Source organism: Physeter macrocephalus, chromosome 9, assembly GCF_002837175.3.
Source record: "Physeter macrocephalus isolate SW-GA chromosome 9, ASM283717v5, whole genome shotgun sequence".
In the NCBI taxonomy this organism is placed as follows: domain Eukaryota; kingdom Metazoa; phylum Chordata; class Mammalia; order Artiodactyla; family Physeteridae; genus Physeter; species Physeter macrocephalus.
In genome coordinates this window covers 96,493,538-96,517,788 of record NC_041222.1, presented here as the reverse complement: position 1 = coordinate 96,517,788, position 24,251 = coordinate 96,493,538, and the positions used below count along the sequence as shown (strand labels likewise).

Genomic DNA, 24,251 nt, shown 5'->3' with positions numbered 1-24,251 from the left:
TGAGAGGCCCACGTACCGCAAAAAAAAAAAAAAAAAAAAAAAAAAAAAACTCTAAGGGCAAAGATAAAAATCAGTACTGCAATAAAAATATTTTAAAAGATTTACAGGAACATAAGTATATAAATATTTAAGATAGTATTGTTCTTTTTTAAAAAAAGAGATACAATGATCACTATAAAACTAACCAACTTATAAAAACTGAAAGAATAAAAAACCTGAAATTCCACCACAAGGGATAACCATAGGTAATGAATGAACAATCTTTTAAGCAAACTCATGCAAATTGCAAAATATGTATCAGATGTATTGATATTTATATATGTTATGACTTCTGTAAGACCAATTTCAGTAATGGAATAAAAATTAACTTTACTCTTTTTTTTTGATCACACAAATAACTGCTTTGTAAAAAACTATAGTCACCTACTCTTAACCCCTCTTCTGAGAGAATTTCAGTATAGTATATCCTTCCATAGCTTGTCCACATGTACTTCCCATGCTCAGTACAAAAAAATATCTATTGTGCTGAAAGAATGTTATCTACATTATATCGCTGAGTTAAAAAAAAGTTACAAATCATATTTGATCCTACTGGTATAACATAAACAAAACAATCAGAGCATTATGGAATTGGTGACCAGAGCTTAGACAGGGAGACCAGCAACAGATACACGAATGACAGACGAATCTACACAAAGTAAAAAAAAGTAATGAGGTAGCACTACACACCATTCAAATGACTAAACTGTGTTTTAAAAATTGACAGTGGCTGGTGCTCGTATTGAGCAACTGGAGCCCTCACATACAGTTGGTAGGAATGCAACCCACTTTGGGGGAAAAATCTGGCAGTTTCTCATAAAGCTAAAAACAAACACCATGCAACCCAAAAACCACATTACTAGATGTTTACCCAAGTCAAATGAAAACTTATATTCACACGAAAATCTGAATGCAAATGTTTATAGCAGCTTTATTTGTAATCACCAAAAACTGGACACAAACCAAATGATCCTCAACTGGTGGATGAATAAACAAAATGAGGTATATATCCATGCAATGAAGTACCACTCAGCAAAAAAGAAAAAGGAACAAACTACCAATAGAAGCAGTAACATGGATAAAATTCAAAATGCATTATGCTAAGCGATAGAAGCCAGATTCAAAAGGCTACACACTATATGATTCCATTTATCTGACATTCTGGAAAAGGTGTAACTACAGGGACAGGCTTGGGGTAGAGGCTGACTACAAGGGGACATGAAACTTTTTGGAGTGACGGACCTGCTTTTTATGTTGACTATGGTAGTGACTGTACGGTTTTTATCAAAGCTAGAAGAACTATACATAAAAGGAGAAATTTCACTGTATGTAAATTATACCATAAGAAAACAAGAACAAAATCCAACTACTGGAATCTCATCTCAGACATGCCCAAATCTGTCTCTTACGTTTTACTTACTGGTTACAAGATGCTTTCCTGCTCTAAAACCTTCAAGGTCCTCTAAGGATTACCAGAAGATTTTTGAAGTACTGCCTGGCATTCAATCTCCTCCATAGTATGAAGACCTCCCTTAGGTATACCATCCTACTTCCTAGTACCATAGCACTCACCAAATTCTCTAGTGACGCTGATGTTTTTACACCTCCCACATACATACTTTTGCCCACCCTCACTACTCCTTCTTTAGCTTGGATATATTGTCTACCTTGCCTGAAATACCTTCTTTCCTCTCCCCCTTCCTTCAGCCCTTCTGTATGTGCTCCATCAGGGGAAAAAAAAAAAACACAACAGAATTAATTCATATTAGATTTCTGGAGAGGTAGAACTACACCAGAAGATTAAAATCTATAGATGTAATAAAAGAAAAATGTGATTTTTACACAATAACTAAATAGAAGACAAGTGGACTACGAAAAATACTTGTGTTTCTAGAAACAGTTCATATGACATAGGAGAACAATTCACAGAAGGGGAAATACTAGTAAAACATAAGGAAAGAGCCAGTCAAATCAAATTAAATAAATTTTTTAACAAGACACCATTTTCTATCTCCTAAACTAGAGGGAAAATACTAATTGTTCATAAGGCTGGTATTTGCCTACACTGTAGATAAAAGTATATATTATTACTGTAGAAAACTACTTCATAATTTATATCAGAAGCCACAAAGCATTCCTTCCCTTGGAACTTCATGTCACTAAAAGTCATCATACTGAAATAATCCAAAAAAAATTTTAATGCATAAAGATACTAATGTCTTTAAAATATCTAAAATGTTAGAGAATATAAGAGAAACATCAAACGTGCTTATTCTGCCAATATCCTTTCACATTTTGCTCTCATTTTCCCTGAAATCCTCCTCTGTTTTCACCCTTTCCCTACAAGCCCTGGCTCTTCATTAACCATTAGGGAAGAGCAACAAGACACCTGGGGAAACAGTCTCAGCTCTGCTATTAAGTAATAATTTGACAGTGAGTAAGTCGATTAATCTTCATGAACTTCAAATTCCTCATTTGCAAAAAAACATTGACAGATGATCTCTTCAGAGGATTTGTCTTTCACAGAGCATGTAAACAACATGTCCTCAGACACTTAAACTCAACACATCTAAGGGAGGAAGAAAACAGAACAATGGCTGGAGAAAATTAACATGCTTTTATTAGGATGCATAAACTTCTAATATGCAAAAATTGAAGACCTAAAAGAACAACACATCTGCAACAGTTGCATAACTCTACCCATGACCACGGATCTCTGCTAGAGATCTCACTCTGACAAAAATGGATCCCAGATTTATTTCTCAACATGGAACTCATCAACAATAGTGAGTTAATGAAAGTTACTTCCAGTTAGTTTTAAGCTAATCAATGATGAAATAGGAACGGAACCCAGACAATGAAGCTGCTCTGCTCAACTTCAGCCACTACTGCAGCAGTAAAGCACCAGAGATCTTCGTGTCATCTGTCGTTAACTCACACACCTTCACGAGATGGTATCTTCCTCGCTTTTATACACAAGTCAGAAACTACTTAATACATGTACACATAACAGAAAAGTTCCCCATTTTTCAAGCGTCATGGAACAAAATCTACATAACACAAGAGTTCACTGAGCTGGATCTTTTCGTCTTCTGTAAGTTTATTTTATCATAATTTTGGACTTACAGAAGAGTTACAAGGGCAGTACAGAGAGTTCCCATCTACACTCACCTCGTTTCTCCTGTTGTTTACATCTTACATTACTATGGTACATTTGTCACAACTAAGGGATTAACACTTGAATATGATTACTAACTAAACTCCACAGTTTTGTTCAGATTTCACTAGTTTTTCCCTACTGTACTTTTTCAGTTCCAGGATACCACATTAGCTTCCTATGGTCTGTGACAATTTCTCAGGCTTTTCTTGTTTTTGATGACCTTGACAGCTTTGAAGAGTACTACTGGTCAGGTACTTTGCAGCATGTCTCTCCATTTGGGACTGTGTTTTCCTCACAGCCAGACTGTAGTTATGGGTTACTGGTAGGAAGATCACAGAGAGGAGGTGCCATTCTTATCACATCACATCAAGGGTACATCCTACCAGTATGACTTACTGATGACAACCTGGATGACCTGGCTAAGGTACCGTCTGCCAAGTTCCTCCAGTCACTCCACCCCCCTAGAATGTATTCCGGAAGAAATCACTAAAGGGACAGAGAGAGGGCGGGAGAGGGAGTGTGTGTGTGTTAAGCCCCATCCCTTTGAGGGGGAGTAGCTAGTTAAATGATTTGGAATTCTTCTGTATAGGAAATTTGTCTCTTCTCCCTCATTTGTTTATCCAATCAATCATTTATCAGTAGGAACTCACAGGCATTAATGTCATACTTTGGGTTGTAATCTAATAATATGTCATTATTGTGTTGCTCAAACTTCCTGATTTGGTCACTGAGAACTCTTTCAGACTGGCTCCTGGGTCCCTCTGACATATTCCTATCCTTCTGGTTTTTTTGAGCACTTCTGGAATATTTTTTTTAATGTGTAACTTTCAGATATTCTTAATATTACCACAAATTAAAGATGACTTCTAACTCATTCTATAGTTACATACTAAGTTTTAAGAACTGAATTCTCTCAGTTCTGAAGAGAAGTATAAATATACTGAGAACAAAAGGAATAACTAGAGTACCGTAACTAACTCTCATCCTTGGATTATCTGACCATGACTGAGATTTCTATCCTGGAATAGATTCTCATTTGGTCAGCTGAGGTTCTAAAAGTTAAGAAACTGTGTGTGTTAGCCTTCTTAGAAGTTTTAGGACATGCCTACAACTTGGACTTCATAATTCTAATCTTCCAGTACTCACTGCTTTTTTTTCTTTTCAGATGTTGGGCAAGTGGGGTTAGAAGACAGCAGGCAAACTACTCTCTGTTATAGTCAAGGGCCTGCTGTCAAACCATCCTGGCACATAACGGCACAGAAATTAATTCTCATTTTGATCCAGTTTGTTTCAACACTTAGAGTTCTCATTAAGAAGCCTGTTATCTCGTAAAGTAAATAACGTCTAATAAAGACGTTAAAAAATAAAATAAATGTAAAAAAAAAAAAGCAGCATGTTCTCCTTGTTCGGAGACATGACCATTTTCACGGTCTTTTCTCCTCTCTTCATTTAGTATACCCTATGCGGAGAACACTGAACTTCAGGATTGCCCCACACAGCTAAGCAGAATATGATTCACCCAAATTTCTTCTCAAAGGTAACTAATTACTCCCTAGCATAGAAAATACTTTGCTGGATAATGCAGCTATAAAATGCTAGTTTTTTGATAAAGGGTAGGCAAGCTGAAGGTATAGTTATTTCCCTACAGACCACTATGATGTTCCTTTGTCACTGTTCACCTCTAGAGGGAGCTCAAAGTTCTCGTTACTTTTTCCCAAGGTCAGGACACTCCTCCCACAAGTTTGTTGTGGTCAAAACTTAAGATTATTTCGGCACCCCAAAAAGAAAGTTAAGTGTGTGCCACCCCTTTAGCAATTTCTTGCCCCGCAGAAGTGAGTAAGACGTGACCTGCTCACCTGCTCCTGCGGTGAGCAGGCCCCAACCACTTCTGCCTCTCTCCGTTCCCGACTCCTCTTCCCTACTTTGCATTGGCTAGGGCAGATCATTGTAGCCCGAAAGGCTGCAGGGAGGGCGGCACTCCTGCTGATGGTAGCAGCCAGTGCACCTCCACCTCCCTCCCGCCAGGGCACACTGGCATGGAGGTGAGGGGAGGCTGCTCGCGTCTGCTCCAAGGACTGACGGATCATTACCTTAGCACACCTCTACCACATTCTTGGGGCCACGTCTGCAGGGAACTTGTGCAGAAAATGACCAGATGTCAGACTGGTCATTTCCCCACTGTCAAATTGCCATTTCTTCTGTCTGTATGACCCTGAGGAAGTAACTCGGCCCCTTGAAGACTTAATTTCCTCATCTTTAAATACGCACCTCAGAGTTGCTTTTAGGGCTAAACAAGCCATAAATGCAACGAAATGATCCCTGAATGAGGCACACAGTAGGCACACTGGTAAAAAGAAGATGTGGGCTGGGGTTTGGGCTCTGTTGCACAAAGCAGAAACAAGCAGTTTTCGTTGTTTCTAGACTATTCCAGTGAATCAATCTAGGCTAGGTAAAAAAAAAAAAAAAAAAAAAGTTCCCCAAATGGTCCAGCTGAGCTCCCAGGAGCCTGAGGCTAAAGCCCAAACTAAGAACAAAGTATTGCAGCTGCCGGACTTGCTGCTTCTCTGTAGATACACTCAAGAGGCCTCAGGTTGAAGCACAACTGGTTGAGGATAGGATCCTGTACTTCAGTCTCTTGGTCAAAATATCACCTCGATTTTACCATGATTTCCAAGAACAAAGTAAGTGCTAACAGCCTTCATAATAACCTTTTCTCAACCTCTGACTCGGTGACTAGGAACACGTTATGAGATAAGCTCAACAAAGACCGCTGGCTATTGATGCTCATACAGAACCTACATTGTAATGTTGCCATGAGAGTCAAGGTCCATAAGGTGATTTCCAGAGATGTGTTCTGGAACCAGCCTCCCTTCTTTATTACTTGTTCCTGGATAATCTGATATCATGTTTGGATAAAATGGAATGGAACAATACCCTCCTGCAACAAAGAACAGAAAGATAAAAAGTTGCTAATACATTTAGTCTACAGGGATGATTTAACAAACAAGCCTTGGTGTATTAATGTTATATATAATGTTAGAAAGAAGAGCTCTAAATTGACCATTCTAAGCCTAGTTACCATCTTCATTAGATGTTCACCAACTTTTAACAGACTCATAATTAAGTCCACTAAACAAATCATCTCATTAGGTTGCCTTATCGAAATAAAATGCAAATAGTTTCTCATGGAGATTATACAAACAAGCAGTACTGCACAAAGCTCCTGCATCTATGCATGCCTTATTAAAATATTTTTATAACCAGATGGGTATCTGGTTATTAATATCTGCCTAAAATCTTTACAAACTAGGATTATTATGGCCACGCTATAAGAACCTGAAAGCACTTCACTGACCCCCCGGCGCAAATCTGTTTCCTGATAGAATTCCTTCAGCTCACCTACAGACTGGGTACAAAGAGGCAGAATATTTAGAAAAAGAGGTTAGAAGACTTTAAGACACGATACAAATAATGTTATCGAATTTATTCTGATGACAAAAGGAAGCCCACTGGGGAGTTTTAAATATGAGTAATCCAATTAGACATGCACCTTAGATTACTCAGGCTGAAGTGGACTGGGAATTGGGAGGAGGGTAATTAGAGGGAAGTCTGGAGACAAACCTAGAGTTACTCCAGAAATCCTGGTAAGCAATGAAGGTGACCTGAGTGAATCAGTATTAGTATAGTAACAATATTATAAGTAGCCAACATTTAAAATTCACTTACAGTATGTTAGGTATTTTACCTTCATAACAAATCTATGAAGCTGGTGGTATTAATATACCTATTTAACAGATGAAGAAACTAAAGCATGAAAGCAAAAGAGGGGACAGAAGTGTACAGACTTTAAAATTCATTTATGAAGTATATAAAGCAAGGCTTGATAATTAATAAGCTGTGGAGAGCTGAAGATGAAAGCAAGAATAATGTCCAGGTTCTCATGCTGGCTGAATGTACTTATTACCATCAATGGACAGATATTTTACCTTACTTTAGGTATTCTTTAATAGCATCTAAATGGCAGGTCCAACTTCACGTAAAAGAAAAAAGCTAAGCACCATTGGCTAAGTTCAAAAGAGCATGTCATGAATGATTTCACCAAAACTCTTAGCCAAAAGGAATACATCATACATTACTACAAAAAAAAGTAATTTCATTCAGAACATTCTTTTTCCTCATCTTTTCCTTTTTTATCCTTTTTTTCTCGGTTCTGGTAGGTTAGTTTCCTCTAGGTGATAGTTCTCTGACCTTGTTTCAATTGTATTTACACTGCAACTCATTGTTTCTGCTATACTTTTTAAACAATTATAATCGTATTTTTCAAATAATTTGAAATTAATTTCACGATTCCATTTTCAAAGATGCAATTTCTTTCATGAATCTCACTCAAAGAGAATTAAAGTTTTTCTCCACTTACTTGAACTAAAAGTTCATTCCTCTGACAACTGATCTTATTGTTTATAAATCCTGCACATTTTTGTTGTTTTGCTCATTCCTTCAACAAATTCTTAAGAGAGTCATTCCTTTAACAAATATTTTACTGAGCATCTAATACATGTTAAGACACTCCAGGTTATGCCAGCATTTCTAGGTGCTAGGGAAATGGGAGTTCATAAGACACCAAAAAATCCCTGCCCTCATGGATCATACATTCTAGTGATGGGGGCATATGATAAACAAATGAATGATAAATATAAAATGTACCCGGTAGTGCTAATAAGTACTATACAAATACAGTAGGGTAGTCAAAGAAAGCCTCCCTGAGGAGAGGACTTAGGAAGAAACCAAAATGAACAGAGAATTAGTCATCCAAGCTTGTAAAGTAAAGCATTCCAAGCAGAGGACCTAAGTAGACATGAGTTTGCCAAACTTGATAAGACGAATGCAGAATAACGTGGTAGAAAAGATGGAGCATTTAACAGAGGCCAAACCATATTCAGCCTTGTAAGCCATGGTAGGATTGTGGATTTGTCTCAAGTGATAAGAAGCCATTGGAGAGTTTTTAATTTATGTTTTAAAGTGCTCATCTGGTTCATAAGTTATTGCAGTAGCCTGAGTAAGAGATGATGATGGGTCTGAACTCAGGTGGCAGCCAGAGAAATGGATGAATTCAGAATACAATCTGAAGACAGCACTGCAGAATTTGCTGAGGTTTCAAAAGAGGTGTCACAGGAGGTGTCAAAGGATGATTCCAAGGTTTTAGAACCATGTCCAATTGAGGAAAGTCAGTGCCATTTACTGAGGAGAGACACACCAAGAAAGAGCAGGTTTGGGGTAAGAAAGGAGCCAAAAACTCCATTTTCACATCTTTGGTGTTGATTTCGACCAGACACACATGTAGAAATGTCATCCAGGCAGCGAGACAGATTTGACAGCTTATGGGAGGAAGAGGAGATATAAATTAGAGTATCATCAATTAGTAGAGGCATTTAAGGACTAAATGTGATTTCCTAGCGAGCAAGTACAGATAAGAAAACAAGGTCTGGTCTGAGGACTGAGCCTTCAGGCTCTCCTACCATTAGCTGAAAAGAAAAAAGCAGCGAGGAAAGGAGGTTGCACCGGTACTACTGGTGAGGTAAGAAGAGCTTTTCTGGAAGCCAGGCAAAGACAGTCTTTCTAAAAAGAGGCAGTGATGGGGAATTCCCTGGTGGTCCAGTGGTTAGGACTCCACGCTGCCACTGCAGGGGGCAGGGGTTCGATCCCTGGTCGGGGAACTAAGATCCCCATGCCACGCAGCGCATCCAGAAAATAAAATAAGTAAATAAATGAATCAATAAAAGGAGGCAGTGATGAACTGTGTCTGAAAGTACACAGAAATCAAGGGAACACTGAGAATTAAACTTGGATTTGGTGACATGCAGATTTTGGGGGTGATTTTGACAAAAGTGGTTTCAGGGAGTTGGTGTCCTTAAAATAAAAGTTATTTTCTGTGGCTTTATTTTACAGTTGTCAGGAGAAGCAGCTCTGGCACTGAGCTGTCTAGGTTGAAATCACTGCTCTGACAGTTTGAAATTTGGCTTATGAAGGGCACCCTCTTTACGTCTGACACTGATGAAGATTTTCCCTTACTTTTATATGTCTTGGATTATTCTGGGAAACAGAGGGTTAAGCCAACACTGAAGCTGACTCATCATGCTCCAGAGGTGCTGACTTCTCAGGGGGCTGGGTATACTGAGTGCAGTGTTTTTTTCAAGAAAATCACTTGAGTGATACACTGGGTCATTCCAAGCCTGAAAAATGCTATTCTATTGCCCTTTGTGAAGGATAGTTTCACCAATTTAAGATTCTCAGTTTACACAGTTTTTTCCTCAAAGTTTTCTACATGGCACTCCACTCACTGTGTTTTAGCACAGCATGGTTCAACAAAACCTTCTGTGATCACAGAAATGTTCTATTCCGCACCGTTCAACATGGTAGCCACTAGCCACATGTAGCTATTTACTGAGCACCTGAACGGCCAGCAGTGAGAGAACGAATTTATTTAAATTAAGTTTAACAGCTACACGTGGCTAGTGGCTACCACTAACTGGACAGCTCTAGCATACAGAAGACAAACACGATGTCTACTTGATATACCTTCCTTTGCCAGTAACCTGTTTCTTGTCTCAATACTTGTACTATTTATTTCCACATCTTAAAATTTAGAAATCCACTAGGCTATTTCTAGGTGTGGATCCCATTTATTTTGCTTGGTATACACTTCAGTTACCTGTAAAAGAATAGTATTAACAGACCCTTCCACATGGAAGTTGTACAGAGATTTTTAAATGAGTTTCAACTTGCCAAACACGTGGCACATAGTAAGTGCTCAATAAATGTTAAATATATTCCCTGAGCCCTTTTGATCTGCTCTCTCTGACCTCTCACTCTGAACTTTTATTCTACATGGAATCTATTATTTGTATTTCTTGTATTATTGTCTATAATATTCATCTTATATTTTCCTCTGAATTGCAGGAGTATTTCTACAGCCCTGCTGCTTCCTGCCTCCAAAGAATCAATAGTTAAGAATCACATATTTCACTTAAGAATTCCTTTTTCTGCTCTCTCATACTTTTTCTTCAAATGCTCAAGAGTCTCCTTGAGAATATTAATTAGTTCTTCTTTAAATTTCAATGTCTTCTCTTGTTTCTTGCAGTAAGTCTGTCACCTTCTCTTAGACTGCATCTGTGTCTATCTTTTTGTGTATTCAACTTTAAAGAGAAAGGTCTATGTTTATGCAATATTGGGAACTGGGTTGGGTTCAATCAAAAAAACATTTAGAACCAAGTTCAAATCTTTGGGGATGGGGAGATGTTTACATTGTTACTTCCTGTATTAGTTCTCAACTGCTGCCTAACAAATTACCCCAAATTTAGCAGCTTAAAACAGTATTATCTCACAGTTCCCATGGATCAGGAATCTGAGTGTGGCTTAGCTGGGTGCATCTCACTCAGGATCTCTCAAAAGGCAGCAATGTGTCAGACAGGGCACCTGCCATCTCCAAACTTGATGAGGGCCGGTGGGGGAGGGCCTGCTTGCGAACCAAGCTCATGCACTGCTGGCATCGGGTCTTCAAGGGCTGCTGGCCGCATGAGCTCCACAGGGAAGCTCACAAAGTGGGAGATGGCTTCCCTCAGAGCAAATGACAGGGCCGCCCAAAAGGCTTTGGTGGAAGCCAAAGCTTTGTTGTAACCTAACCTTGAAAGTGACATCCCAACACTTTTGCCACACTTGTGGAAGCAAGTCACTAGGTCCGGCCATACTCAAGGGGAGGGACATGAGTACACAAGGACATGAGTGCGGGGCAGGGGTCACTGGGGGCCATCTTAGAGGCTGTCTGCCACACATTACCTATAGTCAGCTTATCAATTCAGCAATATGTGGTCAGGAAGCAGGATTACAAGGCCAGAGAAGGAAGTTTTAACATTGTGCTTCATGGTTAGTCTCTCTCCTACAACCATGGGTAGCCAGCCCCTCTCAACTGGTCACATTCCCCTTGTTAAGAACCACGCTGAGTCATTCAGCATTTAACCCTGCTTCAAAGTACAAGATACCTCACCAACGAAATGCCCCATGAACCACCTTCAATTCTAGCTCTGGCTGCTCAAGGTAGGTTCCTTTAGTCACACCCCAGGAGGGATTCTCAACCACATAAATGAACCCAAGTCAGCTAATAAGGACTTCCCTCACTATGTTTCTCATCTGTACCATCTCCTGCCAAAATTCTTTTTAGTTTTGTTACGGCACTCTTCCAGGGTTTCCAAGGAAACTGAACTCTCCCCATTATGCTTCTTGGTCATTTCAGTGTGTTTGTCTGTTTGTTTTAACACATGGGCTTAGATCATCATCCTCCACTGGAAGTCAACACAGCTATTTGTTTAAGTAAAGCACTTTACACATTCCTTCAAAGACTCTGTTTTGATAAATATGACAGGAAATGCTTGTTGGTTTTCTTAGTCATATAATTCAATCCTGTTGTTGGAACAAAGACATTTCAATCTACACCAGTTCCCAAGATATATTCTACTATGGTAATTTAAATAACTAAATTTTGCTGATTTCTAAAAAATGCCGTGTCACCAAACTTAGTTCAGTTTAAGATGTGACTAATTAGAAAACTTAGCACAGAAACGCTTTAACATTATCTTTAGAGGAATCACACACACAGCTGCTCAGCAGGATGAACTAATCAGAGCGTTGTAAAGAAGCCTCTACCACTATGTGTCCAGCAGGGGGCACCTAGCACTATGGGATGGACATAACACTTAAAAGACAAATCTGAAGTAAAAAACACCAACAGCATTCTCACTCACAAATGAAAATATCCATTTTTGGTTTAACAATAAAAAAATATTTTCCTATACTGTATTATTCCTATACCCCACCCTCATTCCCAGGAAGATAATTTATTCACCCTGTTTCCTTAGCATACTAATAAAGTGGGTAGGAAGAGAATCAACAAAAACTCAATCAGATGTCAACAAATTTTCTGATATGATACTCTGGTACTGGATAATCGGAATTCAGGCTCTTTGTCTTCTGCTGATGGATATGTGGAAAACAATTAAGAAATACCATAAGTAGACACAAGGCCACCACATACTGCTGCACAGGATCTAACCTACACAAGCAGCCATCCTGTACAGACACAAAAGGCACAGTGCCTGAGGCTTAACCCTGTATCTGATCTCAACAGATTTCTAGGTGATATGTTCTGAGTCAAGCGGCATTTTCAAACATTTTAGCACTTCATTTAAGGAATAAAACTACTTGTTATCTTAGCAAAGTTGTAGGATACAAAATCAATGCACAAAAATCGGTGGCATTTCTATATATTAAAAATGAGCAATACAAAAAGGAAACTCCTTTTACAATAGTATCAAAAAGAATAAAATATTTAAGAATAAACTTAATAAATGAGGTGAAAGACCTACACAAGGAAAACTACAAAACGTTACTGAAAGAAATTTAAAACATAAATGGAAAGACAACCCATGTTCACGGATTGGGAGATTTAATATTGTTAATATTGTTCAATATTACCCAAAGTGTTCTATAGACTCGATGTAATCCCTTATCAATATCCTGATGATGTTTTTTGCAGAAACAGAAAAATCCATCCTAAAATTCATGTGGAATGTCAAGGGACCTGAAAAGCCAGACCAATCTTGAAAAAGAACAAAGTTGGAAGTCTTACACTTCCTGATTTCAAAACTTACTATGAAGCTAAGAAATATGGGACTGGCATAAATGCAGACATATAGCCCAATGGAATAGAGAGCCCAGAAATAAACACTATTCTGCTCCACATCTGATCACACATGACCCTTCCACACATGGTCAAATGCTTTCTGAAAAGGTCTTTTCAACACGTGGTGTTGGAAAAACTGGATATCCACGTGTAAAAGAATGAAGTTGGACTCGTACCTTATACCATTTACAAAAACTGACTTAAAATGGATTAAAGACCTCAACATAAGACCTAAAACTAGGACTTCCCTGGTGGTGCAGCAGTTAAGAATCCGCCTGCCAATGCAGGGGACGTTCAAGCCCTGGTCCGGGAAGATCCCACATGCCGCGGAGCAACGAAGCCCACGCACCACAACTACTGAGCCTGCTCTCTAGAGCCCGTGAGCCACAACTACTGAGCCCACGCGCCACAACTACTGAAGGCTGCGGGCCTAGAGCCCGTGCTCTGCAACAAGAGAAGCCACCGCAGTGAGAGGCCCAGACACCGCCACAAAGAGTAGCCCCCGCTCGCCGCAACTAGAAAAAGCCCACTCACAGCAAGGAAGACCCAACGCAGCCAAAAATAAATAAGTAAAATAAAATAAAATAAATAAATTCTTAAAAAGACCTAAAACTATAAAACTCTTAGAAGAAACACAGGGGAAAAGCATCATGGCACTGGATTTGGCAATGATTTCTTGAATATGACACTGAAAAACAGGCAAAAAAAGAAAAAATAAATTGAACTTCACCAAAATTAAAACCTTTGGTGCAAAGCACACAAGTAACATAGTGAAAAGGCAACACATGGAATGAGAGAAAAATGTGTAAATCATAATCATATAAGGGATTAATATCCAGCATATATTAAGAATTCCTGCAGATAAACAACAAAAAAATCCCCAATTTTAAGACAGGCAAAGGACCTGAAAAGACATTTCTCTAAAGATATACAAGTGGCCAATAAACAAATGAAGATTTGCTCGGTATAACTAATCATCATGGACATGTAAATCAAAACCACAGTGTAAATCAAATCCACTTGACATCCATGAGGATGGCTATTATCAAAAACAAAAACAGAAAATAACTAGTGTAGGTAAGGATATGGAGAAATTGAAGCCCTGTACAACATTGCTGGTGGGAATTAAAATGGTGCAGCCACTATGGAAAACAGTAGGGTAATTCCTCAAAAGTTAAACACAGAATTATCTTATGATCCAGCAATTGCAATTCTGGGTATATACTCGAATGAATTCAAAGCACAGACTTGAACAGATATTTGAACACCAGTGTTCAAAGCAGCGCTATTTACAAGAGCCAAAAGGTAGAAACAACCCAAACGTGCATGACAGATGAACTGGATAAACAAAATGGTATATACATACAATGGACTATTCAGCCTTAAAAAGGAAAGCAATTCTGACACATGCGACATACAACATGGATGAGCTTTGAGGACTGTTATAAATGAAACGTTTCTGTCCCCCCGGCCCCCCAAATTCATATGTTGAAATCCTAACCCTCAGTGTGATGATCATTAGGAGGTGGAACCTCTGGGAGGTGATTAGGTCATGAGGGTATGGCCTTCATGAATGGGATTAGTGTGTGCCCTTATAAAAGAGGCCCCAAAGAGCTCTCCCCTTGTGCCATGTGAGGACACAGTGAGAAGACAGCAATCTGTGAACCAGACACAGAATCTGCTATCTTGCACTTCTAAGAACTGTGAGAAATAAATTGTTATTTAAGCCACCCAGTCTCTGGTAGTTTGTTACGGCAGCCTGAATAGACAAAGATAAGGGGCATGTTAAGTGAAATAAGCCAGTCACAAAAGAACGAACACTGTATAATTCCACTCTTATTAGGTACCTAGAGTAGTCAGATTCATAGAGACAGAAAGTAGAATGTGAGTTACCAGGGGCTGGGAAAGGAGAGAACTGGGGAGTCACCATTTAATAGGTATGGAGTTTCAGTCTAGTAAGATGAAAAAAAGTTCTGGAGATGGATGGTGGCAAATGTTGCACCATAATGTGTCATGTACTTAATGTCACTGAACTGTACACAGAAAAATGGTTAAAACAGTAAACTTATGTATATTTTATCACAATAAATTAGTTATCTCCCATAAGAAATTCCAAGGTAGGGCAATTAAATCCAATGTTAGTTAATTCACCAGCTTATTTAATTAAAGATCCAGGTTCTTTTCATCTTTATATTCTGACAAAAGATAGCTACAGGGTTGGGATCTACAGTTCTTAGTGTGGGAGAAAAAAGATATAAATACAGAATGGGAGAGGTAAGGAAGAACTCTGTGGTAGTCCATCGAAATTGGCCGATCAGTATAAACTGGTATTTTGAAAATCTTATGACAGAGTATTTCAATCATATACGAAAGTAGGTAGAGGAGCATAGTATAACAAATTCCCACGTACCCAGCTTCAGCAATCACAAACTCATGGCCAATCTTGTTTCATCCATAAAGTCATCCCATATTATTTTCTGCACATCCCAGATATCAAATTATTTCACCCTTAAATATTTCAGAAGTTATCTCTAAAAGACAAGACCACCGGGCTTCCCTGGTGGCGCAGTGGTTGAGAGTCCGCCTGCCGATGCAGGGGACACTGGTTCGTGCCCCAGTCCGGGAAGATCCCACATGCCGCAGAGTGGCTGGGCCCGTGAGCCATGGCTGCTGAGCCTGCGCGTCCAGAGCCTGTGCTCCACAACGGGAGAGGCCACAACGGTGAGAGGCCCAAGTACCGCAAAAAAAAAAAAAAAAAAAAAAAGACAAGACCACCACTTTTAATATAGCTAAACACCATACCTGAAAAAAAATCAACAGTACTTTATCACACCTGAAAAAAATCAGTATTACAAATATCAAATATCCAGTATATGTTCAAATTTCCAATTGTCTTGCGTCAAAAAAAAAGTTTATCTGAATTACGATCCAATATGGTTTTCAAACTACAATGGATTGATACATCCTTTAAGTTTTTTTAATCTATAGGTTCCCCCTCTATTTTTTTTCTTGCAGTTTATCTCCTGATAAAACAACGTACTGTAGTTCATCCTATATGAACTCACGATTTAAAAACAAAACCCAGGACTTTGCTGGAGGTCCAGTGGTTAAGACTCCGCACTCCCATCGCAGGGGGCATGGGTTCAATCCCTGGTTGGGGAACTAAGATCTCGCATGCCTCACAGTGTGGCCAAAACAAAAACAAATACGCCTTTTAATTTCCTAGTTTTGTCTAGGAAAAAAATGACAGGGCCTAGGAATAAAGACATTCCAGCAGTAAAGAATACACTTAGTATATATGATGGTTTCCAAATACCATTCTCTACTAAAAGAACAAAAAAATTCTTAAAAAAAATAATTCCCAGTATGGCGGGGGAAAAAGTACAACTGGAAACATCTTGTGTCAAAAGAATAGGGAATATTAAAAGACTGACTGGGACACGTAAAGTGAAGAGACTTGATGGGTCTCTCACTGGGCAAATTTAGGACAATTTGAGCATCAAAAGAAATGGTGGCATTAACAGATTGGGTGGCATTAATAGATTGTTAATACATGGAACAAAAAAGAACCTACAAGGGCTTCCCTGGTGGCGCAGTGGTTGAGAATCCGCCTGCCGATGCAGGGGACGCGGGTTTGTGCCCCGGTCCGGGAAGACCCCACGTGCCGCGGAGCGGCTGGGCCCGTGAGCCATGGCCGCTGAGCCCGCGCGTCCGGAGCCTGTGCTGCGCAACGGGAGAGGCCACAACAGTGAGAGGCCCGCGTACCGCAAAAAAAAAAAAAGAACCTACAAGTCCACACTGACACTAAAAAGGAAAAGAGTTGGGAAATTAGAAGATCACCATTCTGCATCCACCAATGTAATAACTGCCTCAGGCAAGGACCATCAATGATTCACTTATTAATTACAAAGGAGGGAAAAGGGCCTTTTTTGAGAGATCTAGTATTTACTACATGACCAAGAGATAAATCATCAATAACAGGACAAATTTATTACATGATGTGATGCACCAGGAAGCACACTCTATGTACTCTTATATGTCTTGTCAAAAATGTTTTACATGGATTTAATTATGAGGAAACAATTGGTGAAATCCAGAAAGTGAGATATTTTATAACAAGCTTTGACTCTTCAAAATTAACAGAATGCTTTGGCTGGATCCTGAACTGAAAAAAATAAAATTTTTTTTTTTAAGGACAGTTTTTTTGTCAGTTGGGGAAGTTTAAAAATGGACAGTGTAATTGAGAACATTTCTGAATTAATGCTAAATTACTTGGATATCATAATGGTACTGTGGTTATGTAAGAGAATATTCTTGTTCTTAAGAGATAAAAGCTGAGTTATTTAGGGGTAAAGCATCATGCTGTTTCCAATTTACTTTCAAAAAATTTAGGGGCCGGAGTGCAGGTATAGATAAAGCAAATGTGGCAAAATGTTTACAGTTGGTGAATATAAGTAAAATAAAGAATGGTTATCATCATATTTATTTTTCAATTTCTTTGTGGGCCTAAAAATTTTCAAAATAAAAGTTGGAAAAGGAAGGGATAGAGGGAATATAGCAACTCCAGATACATTCTCGTACAATGGTAGCAAAAAAGGAAGCTCTCTCCTCTCTGGGTTTCTTTTCAATGGGTTGCAAAGCCTTTCAGGGAACCACCCCTCTGGTTCCTGCCCCCAGCAGAGAGCTCTTCATATTTCATTGTATAGATCTAATATTATCTGTCTGACCCCATTTCACATTTAGCTTAGTCCTAAAACTATGAAGCCACCTATAATGGGGGGGGGGGGGGAGCCAGACTGGCCTTTTCCTATCTAACCAGTGTGAAAACCAAGATCTAAGCTGGCATGTTTCTCCCAAATCATCACGAAAGCAGATAATCTCCCTATTCTAACCAAGCTATCTATCTAGGGCACCCATGACTGGGCGAGAGGGCTTCATGCCTCTTACAAAGGAGATGTAGGCCTACTCCACCCCACTTCAAACAAGACGCAATCAAAGTTGAGGATTTTAACTGTTACCACTCTAGAGCGTATTCCATTCTGCATTAACCAACATTTTATCTGACAATGAAAGTTACAGTAGCATTTTTTTTTTAATTTCTTGAAGAAGATATCTAACGTTAGTTAGGTGCAGATGAGGTAGGAAGGAAAGAGCACTGAACTACGGAATCATCAGGCCTGAGTAAAAAGTTCTAAGACTGACCCCGCAAGTGGCCATTTCCGCCTTTCTCCTTTTAGTAACAAAACACTCTGATACTCCCCACCGGGGGGCCCTCCACCCGAACCCCCAGCAAAACCATGCACACAGTTTTAACAGGAAAGTAGAGGTTACATTTCTTGGGCTCTTCTAAGGCCATGTGACCAAGTTCTGAACAATGGGATATGAGTGTAAAATTTCCACGGCACATCCTTAAAAAGAAGCTCCTTGTCCTCCTCTCTTTGTCTCCCTCCCAAGGGCTGAACACAGATGTGAACCAGATCTGGCCATGCAGATAAGAGCAATACACTACGGAAGAGTAAAGACGAAGACATAAGAAACCTGGGGTGCTGGATAATCCCTGGAAAAAAGCAGCTTATCCATTTCCAACTCTACCACTGGTGGCTTACATGAGAGAAATAAGCTTCCAATTTGGGGAACCACTGGGTATTTGGATCTTTTACAGCAGCTTGGTCTATAATAGCTTGTGTGACTCAGGGTACTTTTCTGGGCCTCATTTTACTGGTTCACAAAACTGAGAAGAATGATATGAATGCTATTAACTTCTTTAGCTGGCTGTATTTTCTTTTGTTTTAAAAAACTAGTATATACATTTAGTAAAATAAAACACTGAAGTTTTATATATGTTTAAATAAATGGGATGACATGTGAAAACACGCTGCACAATTTATATACCCTTTCAACAAATAATTACAAAATGCCCACTGAGTGCACCAAATACTGTTACATGCCTGAGATTATTCAAGATGCTAAGAATAAAGTGGTAGAAATAAAGAAATAGAGTTCATTGCCTCATGCGTGAAAACTTTAAACTTGAGAGAAAGCCTATAATAAGCAAGCAAACAATAAATAAGATTATTTCAAATAATAATGCAGGTGAAAAAGAGGAAAGAAAGCAGATAACACTGAGTGTACTTTGGGGTTGGGAGGGGACTCGAGTTAACTTACACTGGTAGTAAGGCCATGCAAAAATTTGGGTAATGTACATTCCAGGTTAAAAAGGCAAGTTGAAAGCCTTCAACAAGAACAAGACTGTATGTGTATGTTCATGGAACACAAGGAGGAGATGACAGAAAAGATCTCAGAGGTAGCCAGAGGCAGCCTGGTACTAAGTAAGAGGCAGCCTGGTACTAAGTATACAAGTGGTACAGTACTAGTATCAGAGGATGAGTGCTCCTGATAAAAAGAGAGAAAAACTATCACTCCCTTAATTCTGTCTTGGTTTCAGGAATAAGTGATGTTCTCAGTAGAAAATTATGAACTTAGTTGCCCTGCAATCGGTAACTAACTATAATCTTATTTTATTCACTTTGGGACAAACATTTCAACTAATTAAAAGTGATTTTAGGAGTAGAAAAAAAACCTTAAAAGTCATTAATATCTAATAAAGCTCAAGCTTTCTCTTGACATTTTAAAGATGTGAACAAATTTCACATATGCATTCAGTCAACAAATATCTCATGAGCTTCTACTACGTATGAGGACACTGTTGCAGGTGCTGAAGGTATCGCAGTAAATAAAGACCTGGTCCTTGTAGAGTTTAATGTATCAAAATACACTTCAAAGTTTAAAAATTATAATAGTAAATTTTTTAAAAACTCACTCCTTTTGGCTGATTCCTTAATGTCTAAAATTTGGTTTGAAAATAGTGTCTTTTACTTTAATTTCTCTCATTTTTTGCTCTAATTGAAGGAAAGATTCCACAATTTTCCAAGGCTTATAGTATATGGAGAATAATAGTACACAACGTTAGAATTTAAATATGAGAAAACAATTAAGTCTACCTTTACATTAAAAGAATTAGAAATATGAATTCTGTGAATTCTCCTGTTCCATGGCAGAGAAAGTGATTACCAAGTGTCCTGCCACATGAAGGAAACAAAACTATATTTATTGATCTACCCGTTAAACATGGAGATTCCAAACACTTCATTTAACTCTCCCCTTTAGATCGCACTAAAATGACAATAAATGAATAAAAACAGTTTAAGACAGTAAGAACAAAGGAACATGTAGGGAAACAGCAGAGGACAATAACAAATGTGCTGGAAAATGGAAAGCAGGTAACTTAGCAAAATAAAGGAAACTGAAAACTAAAAGCACGTAGAGGGGGTTGCCAAGGAGAGACGAGCAGATTCACCCCTCAGACCGCAGACCATGCAAGGGGCCAGCACCGGACAACAGTGAGACATGTGGCTCAAAACAAGGCTACTGGTTGTAACATCTACATAAGATGCAGAGAAGTCCTACTCTCAAGGAGAGAACTACTTAGTTTCTGAAGAAACTGAGCCAGAGAAGATATCGGTTGGAGCTGAAGGCAAAGTACCAAACTGAAAACGAGATCAAGTGAAAGGATGCATACTCAGCAATGAGCTGACCTTCCTGGCTCTCAGGATGCCAGCAGCCAGGCTTAAGATATGACAACCCACATGCACACCTGCCTCTGAAAGTGTTCCTTCTGTTGAGACGCTGAGAATCCCTGGCTCATCACCTTACAGTGAGCCCACCAGCTGATTCGCTCTGTCAAAGGAACTCAAAGGAAATGGAATGCCAAGATTAGACTGATCTTCTCAAAGATACTCCGTCTACAAAACAGAGGTTGCTGAAAAAGGAATACTCCACAAAAAGCTTTTAAAAATATAATAACTGAAATTGTAAAAATCAGTGAAAGAGTTGGAAACAAAATTGAGGAACTCTCCCAGATAGAACAAAATGTAAAGATGATGGAAAATAGAAGGGAAAACTCCCCCACAAAAACTAGAGGATCAATGCAGAAAGTCCAAGATTCACATATTAGGGGTTCCAGAAACAAAGAGAGAAGAAAAAAACTAAAGGAAATGAATCTGCAAGTTTAAAGGGGCCAACGAGTATTAGCCCAACTAACGAAAAAGACTCACACACCATAGCACATCGTCCAGAGAGGAAAAAAGAATAGTGTGCTACAGAATAGCAACAGGCTTCTCAAATGCAACACTGGACAGTAGCAGACAGAAGAAATGCCTTCCAAATTCTGAGGAAAAATGATTTCCAATAACCAGCCAAACCCAAAAGTGTGAACGCAATATAAAGACATCTTTTCCAAGCAGGTTAAGATCTCAAAAACTACCACCCATGAAATCTTTCTCATGGCATACCAGATGCTGTACACCACTAAAATGAGGGAGTAAACCAAGAAAGAAAAAAACATGGCATCCAGGAACAAGGAGATCCAACACAGGAAAGGCAAAAGGAGTTCCCACGATGGTGATGTGAAAATGATAAGAACAAAGGAAAATCCCAAGGCTGAGCAATAATCTTAGAAAACACCCAGAGTATCAGAGGGACAGAGCTCAAGACAAAAGTGAAACTGGCAGAACATCCAATGTGCTTCAAAACACTGTCAGGAGAGCTAGTCTCCTGTCAGAGGATTTGAGGGTGATTCAGTGATAGATTCACAGAAAATGAAGCAAATCACTTCAGACTGAAACAGCATGATGGAGAACCCAGGGGAGAGAAAATGATTGATTACCTGATTCTTTTGACCATGTAGAAAACTATATTGAAAGGCTACTGAAAGGTGTAGAAAGAAAACAGTCATGGTAGATTAAAAAAAAAAAAAAAAAAAAGGAAAAACACGGTAATTATTATCCCTAGAAAAAACAATGTTATAGCAGAAAGGATATAATCATAATTCATTACCTGGCAGCGTGAACAGTATTTATATAGACATAATAATGTCTACTTTTGTATTTGTTTCCTATGACCGCTGTAACAAATTACCATAAATTTGGTGGCTTAACACAACACAAATTTATTTGCTGACAGTTCTGGAAGCCAGAAGTCCAAAATCAGTTTCACTGAACTAAAGGTATTGGTTAGGCTAGCTCCTTCGAGAGACTCTAAGAAAGAATATGGTTTCTTGCCTTTTTTAAGCTTCTGGAGGCCACCTGCATTCCTTGGTTTGTAATCCTTTCCTTGCTTCACTTCTACCTCTTGCTTCTGGTGTCACATCTACCACTTCCTCCGTAGATCTTCTTATCTGCTCCTCTTTTCCTTACAAGTACCCTTGTGATTACATTTAGGGCCTAGGAGGATAAGCCCAAATAACCTCCCTGTCTCAAAAAAAATCCTTAATTTAATCACATCTCAAATCCCTTTGTCATGTAATATTCACTCATTCCCAGGGTTACAAAGTGGGTATCTTCTTTTGGGAGGGGGAGGGAGGCATTATTCAGCCTGTTGAAACTCACTCTAACATTGGTTTAAACAATAGCAATGGTACAACAATCCTGAGGAAACAGAGTAGGAGCAGTAAGAGGGACAGAATAGAGCTCAGTTCGCAGCTACTACTTACACCTGAGGATGTCTAAGATTGATAAAGAGCTGTATGAGCAAACTCCTTAGAAACAGGAAAACAAATAACAGAAGAAACTGCTAGAAGAGTTTGAAGAAGGGGAGTCAAGGTGAGGATAGGTGAGGAGGGACAGAAAACTATTAATCTTCCTCAAAAGCATTTTGAAACTAATGACTTGTTAAATTATATACATGAGCTATGTGGATAAAATGAAAATCAGCCTAAAACAAAACTAAGATTAGGTGGCCTGGGAGGGAGAAATCCTTATTGGAGACTGAAAAGGTCACTCAAGGCTAATGAAACAAACAGAAGAATCACAAACATAAAAATTAAAAGGTTAGTCATTTATACTTATTGAAACCTGTGTTAGAGATTATGAAACAACCAATTAGGAGTTAAGATTTCACTTCTTAAACTCATCCTTTTCACAGCACTGGGGGACAATCCACTTATAAAAGCAAATTAGCAAAAGCAAGCCTATAAGTATAGTAAGATCTTGGCCTGCGCTAAACTGAACTTGCAAACATGGATTTAACCTAACAATTAGGGATGGCTAAAGTGTAGTGTACTATGATGCAAGCTGTTCTTTTAACAGCTAGTACAAAGCTTCCCAGGAGGTGTTTATTCATTTATTGAATAAATGTTAACTGATGTGAGAAGAGCACAATGGATCTATTCAGTATGTCAGAAATGCTGAGTAAAAGAATTAAGAGACTACCCTACCTGTTCCCCTTCCCCTAAAAAAGGCTATAAACTGCCTTGGCGCTCAAAGTGTGGACCGCAGACCACCAGAGCAGCAACAACATGGCCGTCACTGGAGCTGGTTAGAAGTGCAAAATCATAGGCTCCACCTGAGACCTACATGCAGAATCATAATCTCCATTTTAACAAGATACCCAGGAAATTCATAAGCACATGAAGCTTGAGAAGTACCTGTATTGGGCTAACACCATCCCTCTGACAACAAAACAGCACACCTCTGAATAAGGAATGGAGGAGAGAAATAGGGTGCTCACTGGTACAATAAAACTCGCTTTCTGTTCAGACGCCTGTAGAATTTTTTATGAGCTATCCATATATTCGTCAGCCTACTCAAGGTTTGGTAAAGCATTCAGATCATCATAGAAACAGCTGAGGAGTGGAGGAAAGTAGACTGGGAAAATACTTATAATATAAAAGAATAATGTACTTATAATGTTGCCTTAGATTGGAGAGCGGGGTGGGGGGTACACAACAGGGCTTTTTTAGAGCCTCAGTAATTAGGGGTCAATACCTGTAACGGGATTTTCCTGATATCACACCTCCAGGTGTCCCAAACTCCACTCTTACCTGCTCAGGGAAAATGAAACTAATGGTGAAGGATGCTTTGGGTTCTACTGCCTGTTCCAAGTTCCCCCTCACTCCCTAATTATATTATTCTTGAGAGAAGATGCAGAGTATACAATCACAGGGAAGAACAAAACACTGGAGGAACTTGAGAAAAATGGGAAGATGAGGCAAAAAATTAAAAATTTTTTTAAAAAGCTTGAAGTTTTGTTGCCCCACATTTTTTTTTAAACATCTTCATTGGAGTATAATTGCTTTACATTGTTGTGTTAGTTTCTGCTGTACAACAAAGTGAATCAGCTATATGTATACATATATCCCTATATCCCCTCCCTCTTGCGTCTCCCTCCCACCCTCCCTATCCCACCCCTCTAGGTGGTCACAAAGCACCGAGCTGATCTCCCTGTGCCATGCAGCTGCTTCCCACTAGCTATCTATTTTAC

The 24,251-nt window shown here is 39.0% G+C and overlaps 1 protein-coding gene across 8 annotated transcripts in view; it reads right to left on the bottom strand.

Moving 5' to 3' along the window:
* PPP2R2A (protein phosphatase 2 regulatory subunit Balpha) overlaps positions 1-24,251 on the bottom strand; it is an 87,041-nt gene that overhangs the window by 42,548 nt on the left and 20,242 nt on the right. For 2 of the 8 annotated variants that reach the window (XM_028494202.2, XM_055087334.1), the window contains exon 4: positions 5,999-6,137. The exons of the other annotated variants lie outside the window; for them this stretch is intronic. In XM_028494202.2, coding sequence (XP_028350003.1) covers positions 5,999-6,014 — 16 coding nt within the window. In that variant the 5' untranslated portion in view covers positions 6,015-6,137. The remainder of the gene's footprint in view (positions 1-5,998; positions 6,138-24,251) is intronic. 8 annotated transcript variants of the gene reach the window in all.